Here is a 16395-nt window from a genome sequence, read left to right as displayed (position 1 = left end):
AGAGCAGCTGCAGATGCTTATGGCATAAGCAAGCAGACAGACTTGACTTGAGAAAATTACAAGCACCAGTTCCCACTTTAAGTAGATTCTACGTGTTCCCCAACCAAACCTTCTCAAAGTTGTTCTTGCTCTCACAAGAAGACTGGGGATTCCTTGGGGTCTGCCTGGTGGCTCTTCATCAAAGCTTTGTGGAGCCCAGGTACATCACTGCAGTATACTCTTATGCTTTGGAAACTGCACGGATACAAAACAGGTGATGATGCTCTGCTTGTCTGACCTAAAACTGAATTGCCACATATATTTTCTTTGTACAGAGAACGTTCTAATAGTTGACTTATCAGAGCTACAGAAGTGATGACATACACAACTGCAAACTTGACCAGTTTTCACTGGATCCTTCTGAGACCACCAACTATCAAGACTTACCAACAGCAGACCTAGCATGCAGATAGTAAGGGGCAAGGCAGCTGAGAGGAGCAATGATGTCTGTCCCATGCGTCTCATCCCCACATCCTCACGAAAAAGCTCCAGTCAGGAGGAATTTTACCACAGCACGAAGAGGAGCAACAATACAAGGTTACCAGACTTCACTGATTCAAAAAATAACTTAGGAATAAAAGCTCTCAGGGAGAAAAGGAGTTGAAATTTTGAACTCATTCAGTAAAGATGATGTCAATAAGATGCATGCAGGGGTGACATCTAACTTAAGCATTAAACAAAAGGTCTGGATTGAACAACTCTTCTCAGATCATACTGTTTATTCTTCTGTCACCTACAGCTTTCACTTCTTGCCGAGGTACTCAAAATCCCTCATAAACGTGAGCAAATTGAGCCTCTCAACAAGCCACCTGAGGTATGTGTTATCTCCACTGTATTAATGGAGACAGAAAAATAAAGGATGAGATTTTAACCACAGGTTTCTGAAGTTTAATATGTATTTTCACACTAAGACAGCTATTGAAGCATTCTTCACTTCCATCAAATGAAAGAAAAAAATGGAGACACCTGACACCTCAGCACTCCTCTTAAAGCAATGTTTACATTGCAATTATACTGAACCAGATGAGCTTCTTCTCTCATGCCCCTAGTTATAGCCTGCTGCAACTCAAACACCAGTAACCCACAACATGCTTGGGCAGAACCAACAGCAGTCCAGCATGGGCATATAGAGCTGCAGGCTCCAGCCCCAGCTCCTCCCTGAGCACCCAGGCTGCATGCTTGGAGCACAGTTTGTGGCACCCCTGGACACGCTACCCAGAGCATCTCAGCAGCAAAATGACTGCCCACTTGCCCTTATGCTTGCACACTTTAAGCGGATGCCAACACTGTCAAAAAGTCTCAGCCTGAGGCACAAAACAAATAAGAGCGACTTCAGTTATTGTAACTTCTAGCTCTATATATGAACCCTTACAAAGCCCTCCTGACCATGCAACAGAGGAAATTCATTTCTGACTGTATCTGGTCCAGTGATGCAGAAAGCACAGTTTCTTCAGCAGCACCTCAAGCCACCTTGTCTCTCTCTTCCATTAAGCTTTTAGCAGCATAACAGCCACTAGCTGCAAAACATATTGGAGTAGTGGGAAAAATCAAAGGCCCACACAACAAAGTTAAACATGTTAGAAGCTCAAGCTCTGTCTCCGAATGAGATCCAAGGCCATTTCCTTGACGATCACATTCTCTAGGAATATCCGTGTTCCCATGCTGATATTCTTAGTACAATGTTAATCTCTTCCCTTATGAAATGGATATAAAACAGTGCCCAACTCTGTCTTTCTCCAAATGCAATTCAGAACCCCCCCCCCCCTTTTTTTTTTTCAAGTACAGATTACTTTTCAATATTAAGGTGGTAAAAATTGTGGAACTATTCTTTGTTTCTGCAGCAAGGAGGCATTTTTCTGCCATTGCTTTCCAAATAATACAATCTCTATGCTGGTTGCACCAGCATGTGTACTTGAGAAGACTGCTATAGGATAAAAGGTTTGATCATTAAGAAGAGAGATGTGTTACAAAGGAATCACGTTCCACAATTTTCTTTCTGTTAATCAAAAAAGACACCCTGTGCCTCAAAAATGTGTCTCAAGCACCCATATATATTGTGGAGAGCACTCTTTATTTCACAAGATTTTTTCAGAGACTTCAGCAATCCAGTTTACAAAGATAGCAATAAAAATTTGCATGATGGCAAGGCTGACAAGCCAAGGAGTCAAGCAGACATTTATAGGGTCACCATCCACACTGTTTTGGCAGTCTAGGATAGGGAAAAGGAAGCAAAAAGATGCTAGTCGCCAAGAGGAGGATGAGTCTAACAGAGCAAAATGAGTAAGAGAGAGAAACATTTCTTTCTTCCTTTCTTTCACTTTTGGTAAAGCATGGTAACAAACATGAGCATAAAAGCCTGTATTTTCCAAAGTACAAAGGCTTTAAACAAAACCAAAACTTCATGGATCTGGTATTATTCAGACAAGTTTAAAAAACATGGAACATTCCATCAGTCCCTCGTCACGGAAGAGGCAGTGGCGACTGTCCTCCTCCTTTTTCTCTGAAACCCAAGGGGAAAAACCTACAAATTGCAGATTTGAAACAAACATCTTCATTCAGGATTTCCATTCAATTTCTTTTTTTTTTTTTTGAAAGGTTTTCCATCTCGCACAAAAATTTTAAGTTGAGACAACATTATTTTGGGAACAGCTGGAGGGTCTGTGTGGGCAATACAAACAGAGGCTTTAATGGAAAACAAGAGTCGCAGCATTAACAATTGACAGACCATTATCCTACAGTAATGAACTGACATGACAGTACTTTCCTTTGCTCTTGTTTTTAAATAAAAGACACTGTTCCATTGCCTGTTGGCTGCTACAGAATGGTTCTCAATGTATTCGCAATGCTGTATTTGCTCAATTATAGCAGTCATCTTCTCTTGCATGTAAAAAGGGAACAAAGAAAAACTGCATAACGACAAACTACATTTCAAAGGCTAAATTTGGAAGCGCAATAAATAAAACACATGCAATAAGACAATTCACTGAATTGCTAGGCTCGTGAATCTTACTTTCTTGTTTTTCTCCCTTTAATTCTTGCAAATGTAAGAAGACAATGCATTCAGTCCCTTCTATCTAGGGCACTTGGAGAATTAAGTACACTACCTAGGTCTGACAGGTGTGATAACTCAGAAAAATGATTTCATGCTTTTTAACAGCCTCAGTGAAGACCTAAATGCTACTAAAAACATCCCCAGGAAGCACAGGGTACTAGGATCATCAGTTAAGATGAAGAACAAAACCCCTTGGAAAGATACACTAGATAATTATGATTGCGTATGAAGGTAAACAACTGAAAAGGAAAGAAATCAAAACTGCCTGTAAGGAACTCTAACCAAATGTACAGGATATCTAGAATATGGAATAAATTTGTGGTGCATTAATGTGTCTGAGCTCATACAGACTCAGCAGAACTCTGCTCACAATTACTTTGGGGCATTCCAAGAACACATAACTTGACTGCAACACATGACATGAATATAAAAACGGAGGAATTTGATATGAATTCAAAGACAAAAAAAAAAGGTTGTTTGTGAACAACTGTATCCCTGCTAAGTGTTAAATCATGCAGCAAGGCTTAGAGCTTGCCAGTTTCAAAGACTTTACTGTACAAGTCAGCCAACAACTGAAAAAAATTGCTGAAGAAGAGGCATACTCCTTTAAGTCTGTGCTAGTTACTGACAAATGAAATAAACCTGAAGTTCTCTTCTGTGGCTAGCCTAACACGATAGCTTCCTTCTCTCAGAAACTCTTCTTTTTGCAATTAGTGTTAAGACTTGTATTTTACCACCCAGACACATGCCTTTCCCACCTACACCTCAGGCCTATTTAAGTCTTCCAAATAAAGTTTGCAAGATGATCTCTTCTAATGTCTGTGTTCCCTGCTACCTCCAGCAGACTCTTCAATAGGCACTAGAAGTGAGAGTATGACAGTAGCTGGAATTAATTTCAGTCTATTTGACTACTCTTCTACACGCTGATGAGACATGGACCATGGGTGAGAACCAGCTGTATTTAACTTGGTAAATCAAAGCTCTCATCATACACACGCCCAAATAACTGCATTAAGTCTGTGTATTATTTCCTAATTTTGTAGGTCTTGAAAAACAGACTAATGGTGGTCATCCATTACAAAAATAAACCAATTCTCCATTCTCTATAGCAGTATAACCCCTCGTGGGAGCCCAAATCCCCTATTTGGCCCATTGCTCTTCTCCCACATGTCTCACACTTCAGCAAGCTGCCCATAAACATATATCAAACTCATGCATAGCACACATTTCAAAAGAAGAGCAAGCCAGATGTTTGCTTGCAAGTGCATATCGTGGTGGAGGGTTCAAAGGCTGCGAACTCCACCTGGAGCCACTTACTTACATCAGAGAAAGAAAACTCGAGACACAGCTTTCCCTTAACATTCTTTGACAGCTGGATTATACTTCACTTGATCGCCAAGGTCTCTACTGATATTCTCCTTTGACATGCCCAATTTAGAGAAAATTTAGAAATCTCGCCTCAGCACTACAAGCAGCTCTTCCAGAGATGGATGCCTAAATTTCAGGCGTTACTGAGGTTTATGATGCCCACGTTTCTCTACAGATCTGTTCCTAAGGTGGTGAGACAGCCCATGACATACAGTTGAGGATTAAAATGAAAAGCTATCAGAGGGGAAAGAAGTAACCATGGCTTTCCGTTGTCTATTTGCATTATCTCAGTTGTCTTGAGTATCAATACAGAACTACAGGGATTCTTCAGCACAGTATGAAAGATAGAACACGGTAGTGTAATGGACTGCACCTTAATGAACTCCTAAATTTAACTGCATTTTGTTCACAAAAGGCATCCAGGAAAATGAATAACACTACCTCATTGTGTGATACTGCCTTGAACAGTCTCCATATCAGCTCTTTTCCATACAATTTCTCCTCTTCCTGCTGCTTATGTTACATGAGAAACTTCAACAGAACAAAAAATGCATTTTACTTTTCTTTCCCCCTCCTGCAAGAAAAAAATATTTCTGAACAAGCTTATACTGTACTTTTAATTACTCGTAAAATTAGCATTTAGATAGCACCAGTCACCTAAGAGCTCTGTAACACTTTCAGATTTTAATGAAATCTAGTACTTGTTTACTTTTTCACGCCTTGAATAATTACAGACAACTATTACCCTCCCTTTATCATACCACAAAGAAACTTCAAATTACAAGAAGCTAAGGCATGCAGTAGCTCAAGGCCAGATTCTGCTTAACTTTGGACAAAGATCTGGAATACTGTCACTGAAGAAAGTGAAGTCACACTTACCCATAAATAGGCTAGTATATGGCACAGAGCAGAAACCTAATTATTCCAAAAGGCTCCAAGTATCTCTGTGGCAGAAGGAACAGAAGTCAAATCTGTATTCTGAGTCACAGGCCTCTTCCTGATTCACCTGCTCATCACAGAGGATCAAATCACATTTTTAGCAGGAGCAGCCAGTGAGGGGTCAGGAATAGACTATTCTGAATAGCTATACCAAGGTCATACAGGATATTCGTGACACACAGCATCTGTAAGCCCAGATTTCCCCATTTCCAGACACCACACTTTAATCACTCACACACCTTTAAATACCATTAAACATAAGGATAAAAGAAATTCAAAGAAAGTACTGCATTTCTAGAATTAGCCAAGCATCTTAAAACATTCTGTACCTCATTAAAGGATTGTTTCAGAAGAGGACATCAAGCTGATGCTGAAAAACCATGGTGAGAAAGGGCTGGCACATCACACACTACCACTTGAGCTCTTTGGCTCACGTTCCTTCGCTAACTACAGAAACAGTGCACCATACTGATAGGAAGCATGAAGTTAAAGCTGAGGAGTCTCAGCTCACTGGATACCACAGATCAAAGACCTTAGAATAACAACATTTTTATTTCTCCCTCCTAGTCACTGCCCTGATTATGCATTTTTTTCTTTTAGAATATTTCCCTCTTTTGGTATGCAAAGAAAGCTCTATTCAACATTCATTCTGAGTATTTCCTACTTGAGTTAAGGGGAAAAGTTATTTTAATCATACTACTTTTTAAAAACAGATCATTAATCTCCCTGCAATATTTGTATATGAAATAAACTACCAAAAAACGTATTTTTTTTTAAAGGAATTTCACAGAAAAAAAAGCTGATGATCAAGATCTGCGATAAATACTAAATCTTTGGCTTATATCTCCCGCCTAATGACTTGGATCCAGATCAAGATGCAAAATAAAGAGAAACTTCTGGTATAGTACAGAATGAAGAGTACCTTAGTGTTGCAGAGAGACAAGAGAAAGGTCTTGGAATTTTACTTCTGGGTTAGCCAAAAAAGAACAAATAAAATGGCTGCTCCATATTATAGAACACACTGAGGTTCATCCTAGGGTTCAGCGATGTAGTGAAGTGCTTCCTCTGGTTTCTCCTCTCAGACATACAGCATGTTAACTATATTTAACCTTAAAAATTCTGGAGTTTTTGAAACTGAAGAATACCATCTTCTAGACAAACATGTTATTCTCCTCCTTGCTGTCATAATCCTCCTTCTCACAGAAAGCGTTTGAAGATTTTTTTAAGAGTTATTTCTAATGAACTGTACTCAACTGCCCCCATTGGTTTTGCTTGTTTCAATGTGCTCGCCTTGTCCACTTGCAGTGCCTGTTTCTGCTACAAAACCTGTAAACTCTGAAGCTGTCCATCACTCAATGGCATGGCCACCAGGCACCATAAAACATAAAACAAGCACAGACTTACGTAGCTCTTCCCGATGCCTCTCCGTCTGGGCAAAAAATTGGCGAAGTTCCTCTGTGATCTCCATGTTACTCAGGTCATATTCAAACTCCCCTTCAGACTCGGAGTCTTCCTCCACTTCAGAGTTCTCCTCTTCCTCCTCCCTGTCACCATCCTCATTCCCTGGCTGGGCATCTGTGTACTGCTGAGCTCTGCCAGGAGGGCTACAGTTGGAAAAATTGTTGTGGGTACATGGGGGGTCATCCCCATCCCAATCTGAGTAGCGGCTACTTGGAGAAGCTGCAGAAGGAGGCCATGGTACGTGATAAAAGGACTCCATGGCTTTCCTGTAGGCCTCCTGGTGTCTATGCATCCAGCGCATAGCTAAATCATAGTGCTTCCAGTATCTTGCATACACTTTCTGAAAATACCATGGCTTGGTTTCTTCCTGCATCCAAATGGGGGGAGACACACATGAAAGGGAAAACAAGCAGTAATTTAGAGATAAAATACTGTAAGAGCAAGCCCTAGATTTATATTTTAATCATCAATTGTTCTTTTCCTAAGAAAAAAAAAACATATATATCTAAAAGAAAAGGGCAAGTATTAACACAGTACAAATGCATTAACACTTCATTACTCTTACAAGAGATTTTTTTTTCATCATCACATCTACCAAGGAAGAATTAGCAACAGAGCTGTAGTATCCAGGAGCTTTTTTACCCACAAGCATTTGTACTATTATGGTGGAAGTGGTTTTTAGGGAAAATGCTGCGTGGATATATTCCACATTTCCTTCAACCGCTCACATGAGTTTTAAGAATGGAGTGATTCCAAGGTGTATGCATTACAACCGACACCTGATTTCCAAATCCGCAGGCAGAAAACACAGGAGATTAAAATTCCTCCATATTAAACAAAGGCATTCATTTTATCCAGTAACATATTTCCTCCATCTGTCTGCCAAAATAGGTTTCTCAGGAAAGGTCAAATGGCAATTCAGCCAAGTTCATATAGCCTTCATGGCCTTGATCAAAAACAAGTCTGTATTTAGCCAACTGCCAGCTGCCAGTAAATCTCCCTTTTGTACTCATCAGCAACCAACACATGAAAAAGGGTAACAAAGCACCACTGATAAAGCACATGGAAAAATAATTCTATAGAGGGAAACATATGGCAACAACACCTTCTCTTGTCCTGCATCTGATCTTAGTTCTCCTGAAAAAGCTCAGTTTCACTCTGTTCATGTTCCACTAGCAACTGAAAAGCCCTGCAGTCCTTCGAGCCCTGAGCCCCTTCATACAGCTAATTTCACCTCTATCCTCGCTCTACTCTCAGAATCAGGAGATAACAGAGGATCTCAAAAGAAAGCCATAGAGTAGTCATCTAAAATCCAGAACAAATAAAAGATATAGCCATCCCCCCTCCAGTCCCATCTTGATTTCTATAGAAAATCTTTTATCTAGGCAAAACAGAATGCCAGTTAAATGAGAATACTTTTAATTAAACCATGTTTTGGCAAACGCTCAATCTATGGCAAGATTAGCCAAGGTTTTTAGAGATGGATGTGACATTTACAGCCCTTTATTAGTTCTTTCATTTTTTTCTTTTTTAGAGGCATACAAGAAAAAAAATCTTTATATGTGTTTTCTTGATCTGCACTGGCACAATTCCACAGCTTTAAAAGAATGACCCTCTGGAAAAAAAAAAAATAAATCCCCAAACAAAACAGGAAAAAAAAAAAGAAGCCTCCGAAATATTTTCCATTTAATGCTAACTATATAAAGTGAGGTTAATTTCATTAATTTATGTTTGTTTTCATTTTCTTTTTGTGGGGTAATGACGCACAACTGGAGAGCTTGGAGTAATTATTATTCATACTAAAAAACCCCCTCAACTGTTACTTTCCCTTCTTTCTGCAAAGCTGAGCCCATTACTCCATAAGAGGTCTATAAATGCTCTCTTTCTAAGGTAACTGCTAAGTGCCTTCAGAAATAAAAGATCCCCAGCCATGAGTGTCCATAAAGAAAAAAAAAAACAATAAAACAAACTTGCATTCCTTAATAACTTCTGATTAAAACTGCACCCTGACGGTGAAGGGCTACAGGGCTCAGCAACCCGATTTAAAAGCCCAGACAAATGATCCTTCCCATCCTCCCACAAAGTAACAATTCACCGAAGTTAAACTTCATAGCATTGATTCTCATTTTAGTCCAACACTGCATTGCTACAAGACCACTCATTTGAGAAGATTTATTCCTAAAATGAGTGGGTGCAAGAGAAGCATCTGCCTTCCATATGGAGTTTCTTCATTCTTAATCAACCAATGACCTAAAAGCTACGATATACAATGTTTTTTTTCATTTATTTATTGTTCTTACTTTGCTGAAGAATGTCACAGTGACTCCTCATCCTTCAACAGACGAGAACATTCTGTTGTCGGATTTGATACATTCACAGGTTACTTACAGAACATTTTATTTTTCCCACTACTTAAAAATCCAGTTTTGAAACACTACACAGCTTGACAAAACCAGAGATCTCATACATTCTGTATATTTCCAAAAATGACAACATATTCTTTTAAAGCTCAAAAATAATCTCCAGTTCTTCTTAAATGTTTCTAAAAGAGCCCTTGATGACTTTACTCTAAGCTCTGGAATCCAGCTGGTTGACTGGCTCCAGTTGTTAATTTAGGAGAAAGGAAGACAAAAAGCCAGTTCATGGAGACTGAACTGTGATGCTGGTGACTGTCCAAATACTTTTTATGGCTTTTCTGTTGAAAGTGACCCTTAAAACCCTCCTTCTACATTTGAATTTTAAAAATCCATCTGTTAAAAAAGAAATCACAGAAATGTTTTATACTGGTGTGGAAAGAGGAAGGGAACACTTTAAAGTCTAACTTACTTCTATGTCTGTGCTTTTTCAGCTGCAGAATAAATGGAAATAAGAGATTTCCTCAAGAAAACAAAAGCTATAAATCCAAGGCAAATGAACAGAGTCCTCTCTTATTTTCCTGTTATGACTCTGGAGCCTCCCCAGGAGTAGACAAATTACTCGCTGTTGTAATCTGAATTGTATTTCATAGCCTTTTAGATATTTCCACATCTAATTTTTACATGTCTGCACTCACAATTCAATAGAAGTGTTTATATGCATTTTGTATATAAAATGTGACTAAGCAATCACATTGACAACCATAAAGACTGCTTACCATCTCTTGTGGAGTTTGTTCCATGATCACAGTGAACTAGAAAACAAAATAGCAGCTTTTAATTCATAAAAAATGCATTACGATGGTCACAAGTAATCAGAATATTTTTGTTAAACTTGAGTACTAATGGCCTATAGGTATTGAATACCTTTTCTCTGTTGTGGCTAGCCAAAGTCTCTTATTGGTAGTTTTTTATTAGTCAGTACAAAGCCCAGTCCTGAAAATTTTCCCCTACAATACAAAGGTTAGAAGGGAGCCTGCTACAACTATACAGCCGAAAATGCTGAGACTGAATGATTTTCCATGTTACTCTCTTCCGTTTTATCCCACACATTATACTTATACAACCTTTACTTTCTAAAGAAAATGCAAAACAAACAAACAAATCAAACACGGTGTCCTTGCTTTTTAGCAGCATCTGCACAGGGATATCCATAAAAGTTGCAAGTACCACAAAACGCTTAAACTTATCTTAACTCCACTTTCATACTAAATTTTCTGATTAAAATTAGAGTGCACTTATAACTGCATATAATTCTTCCTTTTGATTTACTGATCTTTTTCTCCAGACAATCAATCCCATATCTTGTGAAGGAAACAGACTAATTCAGGTTGCAGTCACATTTTTGAATGTGAGGAAAAAGTGAGAGGAATAGGGTCAATGGGAGAAGAAGAAAAGAAAAGAAAAAAAGAAGGGAAGGGGAGGAAGGGAAAGAGCAAGAGCATGAACAAGATTACTGTAACCACAAGGTTTTTGGCCCGGAGAAGTTGTGGATTCCCCATCCCTGAAGACGTTCAAGGCCGGGCTGGATTGGGCCCTGGGCAGCCTGATCTAGCAGTTGGTAACCCTAGCCACGGTAGGGGGTTGGAGCTCGATGACCTTTAAGGTCCCTTCCAACTAAAGTTATTCCATGATTCTAAGGCTGAATTTGTATCTGCCATCGTTTTTAGTGTGATCTACCAGCATGAAACACCGAGAAATATTTCAGCTGACCTCCCCACCTGACAATTATTTTATTACAACATTAGCTGCTTCATCTGTATACTTCCTCCCAGTACTGTCATTCAAAACTTGATGTACGTGATGTATGTGGTTGCCTGTGAAAGGTAACAGGAACCCAGCACACTAAACCACCACTGCTGCCCATAAAACACAGTCAATGGCTCTTCCCAGCAACACTGGAATACAGCCAAGACAACACTTACTTACAACTGTTGTAGATTTATACCAACATAAAACTAGGATTTTTCACAATGCACATGAACACAGGACAAGCACCACTTGTCCTCTGTCTCCCATCTAATACTTCTAATTAAACAGCAATTTTTTTGCCTCTTAAGACAAAATATACTGAGTGAAAGAATGAGGATGAGCCACATTCAAAGAAAATGCAAATCATGAAGCCACCGCAAAGGCATATTATTGTCTTTTGCATGGAACACACCAACTTTAAACCCATAAACCCTTAGTCAGACCAACAAGAAGCCCTACAAACACAAGCAGTCCCACTGCAATCAATGGGATGACATGTATGTAAGTAGAAGGATTGCATCATTAGGCAAACAAAGTGCATGAATTCATTGCATTCCCCCCTGCCAACTTACAGGAGGAAGAATAAAACCAAGAATTGAGATCACTGAAAAATACTGCAGTGACTTGTAACATTCGCAGTCCACACTTACATAGAAGCCTCATGGGCTATCCGTTTGCTCATTTCAAACATCTCATTTACCATGCCACTGTCAAGGTCACTGGAAGTGTCTTTCCCTTATACTTAACAATCTAAGCTCATGGTAGCCAACTCCTCAATTTCCACTTCAGAAAAATTAGGTACATTTCACATTCATTATCCCCCTAATTCCTCCTGCATGACAGAAGGGTCTTTGAACTAGCTTCAGCATAAATAGAAATCAGGTTCAGAGCTTAATGTAAATGTACTTTTTAAAGCAGTAAAGTTTGATACTTTATTATTAATACACAACACGTACATGCGCTCCTTAATGAGGAAAGGAGAAAGGAGGTAAAAAATGTGGTGAAACTATTGAACTCTATTAGTTTACCAAATATGAAAAGGTTGCTTTGTCAAACACAGAAACTTTACTTATTTCTATGAATTATTTATGAAACATTACTAGAAATATAAAGCAGAGCATAAAAAGTTGCAACATTAAAAAGTTTATTTTCAGCTGAATCAGTCTTTGAAAACAAACAACATAGAATATGAAATACGAGAAGCAGAAAATAAATGGGATAATTCTACTTCTATCATTCACACTTTTAAAAATAAAATATGAAGTCAACTGAATATATGAAACTTGTCTCTAAATGCAGAATTTAAAATGAGGAAGATATCTGCTCGTGTATATTATCCATTAATGAAAGAAAGTTTTTTCTTTGATAAATTTTATTGCTTCCTTTTCTCAGTTCTAGAATATTCCCTCATAGATAATTAAGTATGGAGACAATGCCTTTAATCAAAACATGCCTGTTTCTTTATCAGCATCAGGCAAGTAAACATTAATGAAAGTAAATATATCTGATCAAAGCAGTGACAACACTCAATTTGTTTGGAGTCAAATGAAGTTGAAACCAGCTGTTGTATTTTAAGACTTGGTAATACAGTATGGGAGCAAAACCATCTTCTGGCATGTTAGATATAGTGCTGTCACGTGGCTACCACATTGGGGGCTACAGGTACAGCTCAAAAGGCCTATCAATGCCAGATCAAAGAGATTCTGACTTCATTTAGAACACTGATGACTGAAAAATTAACCAGCCTGTGGTACTGCGATAATACAAGATATTATTAAAGAAAGGTGAACTTTCAAGAAATTCAGCAGAATTCTTCATCAAAACATGTATATAAAGCTTTCCTGAAAAACGCAATCTACATCTGTATAAGAAATGCCCCAAACAACAGATAGACAAGGGACCACAAACTGCCCATTGCTGCAAATGCTTCAGCTCCTCGAGACTATGAGAAGTGCCTTCTCCAATCAGACCAGAGATCTTCCTAACTTAGTAGCTGGTTTCTGGCAATGGGTAGCAAGAGATAATCAGAAAAACAGAGTAAGTACACATGAAATACTTCACCAGCTACATTTACCACAATTTCAGTAACTGATAGTTCAGAGACTTTTTGAGCTCCCCAATGGTTTTGGCATACAAAGCCAAACTGCATCACCCCTCTGAACCCATTTTTCCACAACATCCCATGGCTGTAAGTTTAACAATTTAATGTGCTGAACATCAGTCTGCACTGCGTACTGCAAACTCACCCATTTCAAACTCTTTAAAAATATTCCAAGAGTTCAGTAAGATAAAGCAAGCTATTTAACCATGTCAGTAATGTGCATCTTCCTACAAACATCTACTGCATTTTTTTTCCACTTCTAATGCTTACACCTAATGCAGAATTACCAGAAGAGTGATCTGTCTGAAGAGTACTTTGGTGATATACTTTAGATTAATACTGGTGCATGATGTAAACTTTAATACCAAAGTGCCCTAGTTACAGTCATGAAGAAATTTCAAGTCTGTGATTGTTAAGACAGTTGGCTATACCAATCTTTCCCTTAAAAAAAAAAGGAGGAAGAATTCCCAACTGTATACACTGCATTCTCGTCAGAGAATGGCCATAAAGATAAGATCTGTATGGGACTTAGGAATCAATCATAGCTGGCCATCATCCAAAGAGGACAGTGTGAAGACTCACCTGTTGCTATGATGTCTTCACACCAATCTCATTCACCAAAAGCGCAAATTCCTGCAAACAGGAGGGAAACAAATCACACATAAGTCAAAATTATAATCACTGCTGGGGCTATTCCATTTAACCAATACAGCTGTAAAAAAGGCATGCTGATTAAACTTTAGAGTGTGTTAGGGCACTTCCTACCCAACCAGAGACTGAGGCGGTAACCCTCTGCTGCTGCTGAGAGGAGGGTAATTGAGATCCAGGACACAAATCCAAAAGCCATGTGGGCCCAAATTTGAGGCCAGCAGTGCAATGCAATTACCAGCAGTCCGAGCTAGCTTTTGCTTCGTGGGACCTCATCGTTTCAGTCGTTAGCTTGGAAAAGGATGAAACTTTATCACTCTTAAAGGCAAAACCAACTTCCTGCTCTCACATACGCAGTGCCTGAATTCTGATCAGAGCCCTCGAACTCACCCCCAGCACAAAAAAGACCAACAGGCCATGGCCCTGCTAAGCACGAAGGCCACGGGCCGACAGGAACACGCGCCCATAAGCGGTCTGCAGCGCACACGGGGCCCTGCCCCGAAAGCACAGGCATTTTGAGGAGGAAAGTACGGCAAAAGCCTCGACCCCTTAAGCCGATTTGCGAGCGATAAACGCTGTTTGTCCGCCCCCACCAGGCGCCCTAGCTCTGAAAGCACAACAAACTCCCCCCGAACTGCCTGTTCTCCCGCTAACGTCACCCCCTTTCCCCCGCCCGTCCCTCCCGCAGCAATCCCGGCGTAAGGGAGAGGCCTCGGCGGCAGCCTGCGTACCCACCCGGGCAGCCCAAGCAGCCGGCAGCGCGGGGACCGAGAGCACCCGGCCCCGGCGCTCGGTCGCTCCCTTCCGGCATGCACGCAGCGTGGCACGGCGAGCGGGACTTCCTCCGCCGCTTCCGCCCGGCCCTCACCGGAGCCGCGGCGCCATCTTGCGGAGGGCCGGGCCGTGACAAGCGGTGCGTGCTTGTGCAGGCGGCAGACCAGTGGCTGTAGGCTGCGGACAGCAGAACGTGGGAGTTAACTCGGCGAGTCACTAGGTTAAAAAAAAATGATACGAGTTACTACAAGGGATGTCTGCTAGTCATGAAGATACAATCCTGACTTAGGAATTCCATGAGCAAATCACCAGATGCTCAGAGAGCGCGCTAAGAATCAGGATCACAGAATGACATGCTGGCACGCTGCTCTATGTCCATCAGGCCCGGCCCCTGCCCCAGCAGCACACCCAGAGCAGGGTGCCAGGCCCACGGCCAGGCAGCTCTTGGAGATCTCCAAGGAGGAAACTCCACACCCTCTGGGCAGCCGGTGCCAGTGCTCCATTACCTGCACAGTAGAGAAGTGCTGTCTGATGTTCAGAGGGAGCCTCCTGTGCTCCAGTTTGTGCCTACTGCCTCCTTTCCTGTCTCTGGGCACTGCTGAAAACTGAGCAGCTCTGTCTTCATTACATTCTCCCTTCAGGTATTTTTTATATGCGTTGTTGAAAGCTCCGTCAAGCCTTCGCTTTTGAAGGTTAAGCAGCCAATAGCTTTCAGCACCTAATAGCAAAGATGTTCCAGACCCTTAATCATCTTTGTGACCCTCTGTTGGATTCTTTCCAGCATGTCCATGTCTCACTTCTACTCTACTCCCAAAACAAGACCCAGTATTCCAGCTGTGGCCTCACCAGTGATGAGTAGAGGGGAAGGATTACTTCTCTACTCTTCTCTCTACTAGAATCACAGAATCAGAATGGCTTAGGTTGGAAGGGACATCAAAGCCCACCCAGTTCCAACCCCCTGCCATGGGCAGGGTTGCCAACCACTAGACTAGGTGCCCATCCAACCTGGCCTTGAATGCTTCCAGGGATGGGGCATCCACAACTTCTTAGCTTTCTTCATGGCAAGGGTACATTTCTGGCTCATATTCAACTTGGTGTCCACCAGGCCTTCCAGGTCTTTTTCTAGCAAGGTGGCCCAGGTTTGGAACCAGAAGCATTACAGGGAAGGTTTGCTGTTACCAGTTTTATGAATGGTGGCCCATAATGCGGCAGGGCCCTCTTGAACTTTCTTCAATGGCTGTGTTCCTTTCAGTTTTTAGGGCTGCTCCAATGATTGAACACTAGTCAAGAGCCAGGCAGAAAATCAGGAAAGCGTTGCCTGGGCAGAGACTGAAATGCTGAAATAGAACAGCTGTGAGAACAGAGAAATTTCCTTATAAGCAGTTGTCAAGTCTAGACATCTCAGAGAGCATTTATCAGCTACTCGGACCCATTAATTGACCAGTTAATTAGCTTATGCTTTAAGAGTCAAGGAGCACAGTGACTTGGGATTTGTTAAAAATGTAAATAGCAAGAGCACTGTTGGCATAACATTGACAGAGTGGTCATTTCCATCACATGGTGATTCTAATAGAAAGTAGTAAATTAGATACTGACCTCTATTTCTTGCATTGCTCTTCAAGAAGTATATATCTATAACATCTAAATGTGTGATTCTGTTAAAATGATGCAAAATTGTATGTAGAAAATTATTTTGCAAATGTGTTATTTCTGTGTTGCTCTACTGATTTAGAGATAATCAAAAATAAATCACCCCTAAAGCTGTTGGCTAATTATTAACCATCTAAAGCATTTAATTTATTATCTTTTTTCCCTTTGATAAGACAAAATCATATTAAACATTGTTT

The 16395-nt window shown here is 40.4% G+C and overlaps 1 protein-coding gene across 1 annotated transcript in view; it reads right to left on the bottom strand.

Moving 5' to 3' along the window:
• The window catches only part of GEMIN8 (gem nuclear organelle associated protein 8), a 28319-nt gene extending 13670 nt beyond the window's left edge, over window positions 1-14649 (bottom strand). Inside the window, exons 1-4 of the mRNA XM_021410271.1 lie at window positions 14510-14649; window positions 13709-13759; window positions 9993-10028; window positions 6803-7226 (exon numbers count right to left, since the gene is read on the bottom strand). Coding sequence (XP_021265946.1) covers window positions 6803-7226; window positions 9993-10016 — 448 coding nt within the window. The 5' untranslated portion in view covers window positions 10017-10028; window positions 13709-13759; window positions 14510-14649. The remainder of the gene's footprint in view (window positions 1-6802; window positions 7227-9992; window positions 10029-13708; window positions 13760-14509) is intronic.

Source organism: Numida meleagris, chromosome 1, assembly GCF_002078875.1.
Source record: "Numida meleagris isolate 19003 breed g44 Domestic line chromosome 1, NumMel1.0, whole genome shotgun sequence".
In the NCBI taxonomy this organism is placed as follows: domain Eukaryota; kingdom Metazoa; phylum Chordata; class Aves; order Galliformes; family Numididae; genus Numida; species Numida meleagris.
The sequence above is the reverse complement of the archived record's forward strand: the minus strand, read 5'-3'. Positions and strand labels throughout refer to the sequence as shown.